The sequence below is a fragment of the Triticum aestivum genome, chromosome 4A (assembly GCF_018294505.1).
Source record: "Triticum aestivum cultivar Chinese Spring chromosome 4A, IWGSC CS RefSeq v2.1, whole genome shotgun sequence".
Lineage (NCBI taxonomy): Eukaryota > Viridiplantae > Streptophyta > Magnoliopsida > Poales > Poaceae > Triticum > Triticum aestivum.
This window is the reverse complement of record NC_057803.1, coordinates 713,948,422-713,955,803: the sequence shown is the minus strand read 5'-3', so window position 1 is coordinate 713,955,803 and position 7,382 is coordinate 713,948,422. Positions and strand designations below refer to the sequence as shown.

Genomic DNA, 7,382 nt, shown 5'->3' with positions numbered 1-7,382 from the left:
GAACGCCCTCACAAGCCGCAGATATGATGAGCTCGTGTCGCACAGACCTGAAGACCTCCTTGAAGCCAGACTCGCAAAGGGAGGCCGCAAACATGAGGAGCCCGTGGCGCGTAGACCCGAAGACATCATCGAATCTAGAATCACGAGGGCAGGCCACAAATCCATGGGGAGTCTGCCTGGATTCCTACTCCAAAGACTAAGATGCTCCAACTCCAACATGCTCGGGGCTACGGACGGTGTAATACACCGGGGTGACCGCTCGATGGGGAGCCCAGCAACATGCCCATCTCAGGGCCCGTCAAGATAGACGAAGCCCTAACCATGGGGGTCCTTGGAGTCTGGATAGGTGACAAAAGTACCATCCTGGTGAGCAAGTCGAGATGGTGACAACCAAATTGAATCTACCTCATGTAAAACCCTAGCCCACATCATCTATATAAGGTGGAGGCTAGGGGCTCTCAACCTCATCTAAATATGTAGAATCATACTTTCAGTAGTCTCCCCATTGTAACCCTCGCACGAGGTACTCCATCATGAATACTAACACAAAGCAGGACGTAGGGTGTTATTCCTTCTCGGAGGCCCGAACCTGGGTAGCTTCCTGGTGTGACTTCCAATCTATTACTTCCAACCACCTTCCACCCTACTGAGAGTACTGACATGTTTACGCACCGTCAGATGTTAGCCATCATTACCAGATCGGCATGGCTACTATTGACAAATAGGCAGTACTGTTGGTTTTGCCCCATGTCACTACAACTCTGGTTGCCCTTGCCTTTAGTGTGATATCATATGTCCACACTAGGCAACAGAATCAGGTTCGTTTTAATTGGACAAATTTAGCTCCGTTCGTTATGCGGGCATAGAAAACGAAGGAAAGATAAACTTTACAGGAACAATGAAAAACTATGGAATGGTATATAGGAGAAAGGAGCTGAAACTTGCGTTCGGACGGCTTGAAGAAAACACAGAAAGGCTACAGTAGCTAACTTGATTTTTTATTGGGGCACTACCTCAAGGGTGGTGTTGTTTATTTGTATGTTCTATCTTCCGCTCATGAACAACAACAACATGGTCTTTATTAGCTATAAAAAAATGGTCGAATAACTTATTCAGTCTTATAGTACGGCCTCTTGTGCCTTGGGACAACGTCCAAAAAATGAATGAGGTTTGGATGGATTTGGTCAGTCCTGTGGAATCTGCGTGCGTAGGAAAAGTTTCTCGGCAACGATAGGCGCCGGCGCACCGGCCGAAAGTTTGGCCGGTCCCTCGATAGCCGTACGATCTGCGCGCTCGTAATCGTTCGATTCTCCCCCAAACTCATCTCCTTCCTCGCGCTGGACGCGCGCCCCCCCGTGACCCGCGATTCCCCTGGTGATGGACACGACGGCCATGTTCGTCGAGCTCCGCTCGAGGGATGCCGCCGTGGCTGCTAGGGCACGCCATGGCCATGGGAGTCGAGCTCCGCGAGGGATGCTGCCGTGGCTATGGGCGTCGAGCTGCGAGGGGTGCTGCCATGGCCATGGCCGTCGAGCTCCGCGAGGGCTGTCGCCATGGCCATGGGCGTCGAGCTCCGCGAGAGGTGCCCGACATGGCTGCCGGGGCACCACCACACTAGATGCAGCTCCGCTGATGGCCGGTTCCAGCTTTTGACGATGCCTGTTGCAGCTTTTTCAACGAAAAAACTTGTCATCGTCGCCGGCGGTTGTATCTCGCCATTGTATCGTCGCCGGCGAAAAAAGAATGGATGTAGCAAAAATTGTTGCTGGATGTACCAGAAATCTATTACGGTTGCAGCAAAAAAGTCATCGCCGCCGTCGTCGGGTCGCATCTCAACCTGAACATATGTAGCAAAAAATGGAAACGGTTGTAGCAAAAAGCGACATCGATTGTAGCAAAAATGCAAGGTCGATTGTGCATTATAGCAAAACGTGACACCGGTGGCAGCAGTATGCAATGCCGTTTGTAGCAAATTCCGACACCGGTTGAAGCATGTAGCAAAAATAATGATGTCGATTGATTTCTCGGAGGAGCATCGCCCTATCCTCGCCATCCTGAGGTCGCCATGCTCGCCGTCTCATGGTCGGTCGCAGCCTCCCCGGGCACCGGTTGCAGCTTCCTTCCCAGACCTTGCCTCGTCTTGAACCATGGCTTATTTGAGAGAGAAGGAGAGATGTTTTGGGGGAGAAGATGTGTGGAGGAGGAGGACTGGCAGCAGTTGGGTAGTCCCCCTGGCTCGGCGAAGCAGACGGCCGGCAGCGGCCGCTGGTAGGCAGCAGCGCTGGGAAAGGGAAGAAGAAAAATGGTCACGGGAAAGGATGTATCTGGAGGTAGGGGATGAAGACAGCAAGTAGGGGAAAAATAAAAGGGATGAGGGGTGGTCCACGTGGAGCCCAACAATAACTGGAGTCTCACGCGGGGCGCGGCTTGGGCGGGCGCGGGGCGCCAGCGTGGCTCGCAACCGGCCGAATGTTCGGCCGGCGCCCCGGCCTGAAACGTTTCCCAAAATTTCTCTGGAATGTTGTATATCCTCGCTTTAAACTGAACAACCTAAAGGAAGGATCACTTGCGGAAGTTGACTTTCCTTGGATTGGCAACAAATCGTACGTGTGAACCGAACTGACTGTATCGGTCGCTTGTTATCATATGCATGGCGAAACCAATTAGGTTTGCGTGGGATACCCAAAAGATGGTGCTTCATCTTGCTGTGGATAGAGTTCGTGAGCGAGGCCATCATGTGATTAGTTATTGCATGATAATTACACGCAACTTTGACCCTGAAGTAGCCAGACTGGAGAAGCGAGGTGTTCACCCTAGCGAAGCAGGTGTTTCTCCCATTGCTACGCACGGACATATTCCCTGGTTTGTTACGTATAAAAGGAGCTTTCCGAAAGAAGATCGTGTGTAACAGAAGAGAAGAGCGCACATACAAGTAATCATTTGTTTTCCGGAATATCGGAAGCTTTAACCATCGTGCTGCTTTATTGGATACGATTTGATGCGAAACTTCCGGAACTTGAATAATCGGTAGTAAGTATGATTGCCGGGAATTTACCTGGTCTTGGCCGAGGTTTTGGCCTAGTGGTGGTGGTTAAGGAACGTAGTACCTGCTATGGGCGACAATCCGAGGAATGTTCTTAATCTTTTTCTAGAAACCCAGGCCAGCAGCATGAGTGCATGACCCATTTCTCTGTGTATAAATACCGGTGGTTCCAAGAAGCCCTCCAGAGTCCAAACCTAACTGGCAGAGATGGATAACTCCCCGATAGCTCAGCTCAAGCCTGTCCTCGACCAAGAATCCCAAGCGAAGCCAAAGAAAGGAGGATGGATCACTCTTCCCTTCATAGCTGGTCTCTCTCTCTCTCTCTCTCTCTCTCTCTCTCTCTCTCTCTCTCTCTCTCTCTCTCTCTCTCTCTCTCTCTCTCTCTCTCTCTCTCTCTCTCTCTCTCTCTCTGCACATATATCGTCACTCAATCTGTGCTGTGCAAAACATGGATGCAGCGACCATGCTGGGGCTGGGGCTGGCCGTTAACGGGACTACCAGCAACATGCTCGTGTACCTGCTCAAGGAGTACCACGTGGACGGCGTCGATGCCGCGCAGATCACCAACATCGTCCGTGGCTCCCTCAACCTGGTGCCCATCGCCGGCGCCATCCTCTCCGACTCCTACCTAGGCTGCTTCCCCGTCATCCTCGCGGGAGCGGCCATCAACCTTCTGGTCTGAACCCTACCCAAAATATAACAAAATGGTCCACGTTACAGTTTTCTTTTTTTTTTTGACAGAATGGTCCACGTTACAGTTCAAAGTATATATGGTGGGAAACACATCTTATAACTAGGCCCGCTGCTCCTGAAATTGCTTGGAATATATTTCAATAAGGTTTGGTTATATGAACATTAATATTTAAATTGATACTCCCTCCGTTTCATAATATAAGAACGTTTTTCAAGCTATGTTAACTTGAAAAACGTTCTTATATTATGGGACAGAGGGAGTATAATATAAAAACCTAAAATACATAAGGTAATTCTAAAATTAAAAATATTTATTTAATATAAGAAAATTAATATAATTATATATATTTATTGAATATAAGTAACGTAATATATAATTAAAATATTTAGCCTTTTTGCATGGATGATTGTATGTTAAGGGGTGCCCTTGACATGGCATAGTTAAATGTTGAGATAGTGTTTTTAGTGGGATCACCTACTTAGTTATAGTATAGGAACATGTAAATGGATATTTTGATTAATATATAAGTAGAAAAATCAAAATGCATATGATTGTTGTATTATAATAAAATATTAATTGTATATAAGTAACATAATATGATTAAAACATTGAGGAATTTTCAAGCGTGGTCGGAACAAAATTGAAAATACATATGATTACTGTATAATTATAAAATATTAACTAAATATAACTGACATAATTAATATGATGAAAACATTTAAGTCTTCTTCGATGCATTGTTGCACATGTTTAGATGGGCCTTTGAGGTGGCATAGTTACATGCTAAGATAAATATCTTAGTGGGAAATCACCTATTTAATTAGTTATATATGATGTTCCTATATACTCTTTCTGCACTTGTAGAAAACAGGGCATTATTTCCGGTTTCAAAGGGCCTTTAGTCCCGGTTCTGCAACCGAGACTAAGCAACCGGGACTAAAGGCCCCCACTTTTAGTCCCGGCTGTGTTACGAACCGGGACTAAAGGAGATCCACGTGGCCGATGTGGGCGCCCAGGCTGGAGGACCTTTAGTCCAGGTTGGTGTCTGGAATCGGGACTAAAGGTCCCAGCCGCTGCCAAGGCCCGGCTGGCGTCCTAGCCGCTCGAACCGGAACTGATGCTCACATTAGTCCTGCTTCGTAACACGACCGAGACTATTGCTCTGATCTGGACAGAACCAAAGCCTTGTTTTCTACTAGTGCTAGTGCGTCGCTATGCGTAATTACTTTTTAGTTTGAGTAATTTGCCATAGGATTCTCATCTTATTTTCCCCGCTAATAAAAGTAACAAATTGTTTAATGTATACCACCATTATTCAAATGGTTCTATGTCGAGAAAAGCATTCCGTGATCTGTATCAAAATAAGCATATGAATTATGCATGCATGATCACTTTGCACTTATCTGGAGATAATAGAAATACCAACCATATCTCATGCTCCCCACATGAAGGAAAGAAACCTCTCTTCAATTCAACTACCTCAATCCATATTATGATCCTTTCATATCCAAAAGTGAATAAAATATTTCCAGATTGTTTATAGTGATCGCTGCATCATTTTTCTCCGTTGAAAACACATATGTGCAAATACTTAACCGTGTGAGAAATAACTAAATCTTAGCCAAAATTAATTTTCACGGTGCCAACATTTTGTTTATATGTTCGCAACATGAAACATGACTGCACTATACCTTTAAATGCTCGCGATGCCAACAATCCCTTATCACGATAAATTAATCCAACAATCCATAGATCAACCTACTTAGGTCTTACTCCGTTTATAAGATTTTGGAGGATTCCTATGCGATTTTGACCCTTAGGAAGCTTTTCCTATGTATTTCATTCGTTTCATATGAATAAAATAAAAGTACTAGATTGCATGGAATTTTGTCCATGTTGCGCCAATACCTAAGGATTATTAGCATTACGTGAGATCACATGGAAAATTCCTAAGGATTTGAGTGGATAGGGCACCCAAATTATTTATCCTTTTTCCTATTCTTTCATTTGGAAATAATGTAAACGGAATGAGCCCTTAGTTATTTTCCGCATTCTCTGCCAATTTACGCAAAAGAAGAATTGAAGCACTTGAGCCAGGCAGTCTATGGCAAAATATCATATTTTGTTAATATTTTTGACAATGTGTTATTGTGCAGTCTTTTGTGCTGTTCACGCTCACCGCAGCGCTGCCATCCTTGCGGCCGCCACACTGCACATCACTGTCGGCCAAGTGTCAGCAAGCATCCCCGGGGCAGCTCGCCGTGTTGTACGGTGCCATCTGCCTTCTCGCCATTGGCGCTGGCGGGACACGTTTCAACATCTCGACGATGGGTGCGGACCAGTTCGAAAGCACGAGCGACAAGGACACCTTCTTCAACTGGTACATGGTCTTCCTCTACACCTCCTTCATGCTTGGCGACACAGCCATCGTCTACATCCAGGACAGCATTTCATGGGCCGTGGGCTTTGGTGTTTGCCTCGCCACTTCGGCGTTGGGCCTGGTCATGCTTCTTCTGGGCGTACGTTACTACCAGATGCCGGCAACAAAGGGCAACCCATACACAGAGCTGGCTCGCGTCATTGTTGCTTCCGTGCGCAAGGTTGGCATCAAAGTCGGCGGCGTACACGGCAGTGTGCAGTACAACGTCGGTGCCGGCGCCCTTGTGGACTCGGCCGCTGACGAGGCACCAAGCAAAAACTTAAGGTAGGCGGCATTCGACAGCTGCTTTCCAAACAGGACACCGGATTGGTGAATCATTCACTGGATCTGGTTTTTGTAGATTTCTGAATCGAGCCGCCATGATCACTGCAAGTGACGACAGCTCCAGGTCCGGAGATGGATCAGGTGGTGCGTGGCGGCTGTGCACAGTGCAGCAGGTGGAGGGCCTCAAGGCCCTCCTCAGCATCATCCCGGTGTGGTCATCCGGTATACTGTTGTTCATGTCGATCGGCGTGATGATCGGCATGATCGTCCTGCAGGCGCTCGCTATGGACCGCTCCGTTGGACCACACTTCAGCATCCCGGCGGGGTCGGTCGCCGTCAGCTGTCGCGTCTCGTTCATCTTGGCCACCCTGGTCCTGGACCGTGTTGTATTCCCTCTTTGGCGCAGGATCACCGGTGGCACGCCACCGACACCGCTGCAGCGCGTGGGCATCGGCCACGTTTTAAATGTCACTGCCATGGTCGCTGCCGCACTGGTGGAGCGCCGGAGGCTTGCGCAACCTGGCGTGCCCATGTCCGTGATGTGGCTCCTGTTCCCGCTGGGCATCGTCGGGGTCGGGGAGGCCCTGCACTTCCCTGGGAGCATGGCTTTCTACTACCAGGAATTTCCCAACACGCTGCGGAGCCTGGCTACGGCCATGGCTCCGATGCTCGTAGCGTTAGGATTCTTCTCGAGCACCATGTTTATGGACGTGGTGACGCGGATCACGGCGTGGCTGCCGGAGAACATAGACCACGGGAGGCTGGACAACGTATACTGGACGCTTGCGGCTTCGGGGACACTCAACCTTGCATATTTCCTCGCCTGCGCCAGGCGATACAAGTACCACAACCGAGCGGCAACATAGACAACATTATCATGTGCGTGGGTTGTTTGTCTACGAAATTGACAAGGGCTACCTCTTCGTGTGAGTTGCACCTTC

General features: G+C 48.2%; 1 protein-coding gene across 1 annotated transcript; it reads left to right on the top strand.

Annotated features, from left to right (window-relative positions):
• Nucleotides 1–3,250: 3,250 nt before the first annotated feature.
• LOC123084375 (protein NRT1/ PTR FAMILY 2.5-like) lies at nucleotides 3,251–7,307 on the top strand. Its single transcript, XM_044506012.1, has 4 exons — nucleotides 3,251–3,350; nucleotides 3,502–3,719; nucleotides 5,894–6,441; nucleotides 6,518–7,307. Exons 1-4 carry the CDS (start codon nucleotides 3,251–3,253, stop codon nucleotides 7,305–7,307), a joined length of 1,656 nt encoding a protein of 551 aa, XP_044361947.1.
• Nucleotides 7,308–7,382: the final 75 nt, after the last annotated feature.

What these genes read in the sequence shown, in the direction of transcription:
- LOC123084375 (XM_044506012.1), top strand. Translation starts at nt 3,251, where the DNA reads ATGGATAACTCCCCGATAGCTCAGCTCAAGCCTGTCCTCGACCAAGAA. An exon ending in CACTCTTCCCTTCATAGCTG is followed by an intron (nt 3,351 to 3,501) that starts GTCTCTCTCTCT and finishes ACATGGATGCAG; the next exon opens with CGACCATGCTGGGGCTGGGG. An exon ending in GAGCGGCCATCAACCTTCTG is followed by an intron (nt 3,720 to 5,893) that starts GTCTGAACCCTA and finishes GTTATTGTGCAG; the next exon opens with TCTTTTGTGCTGTTCACGCT.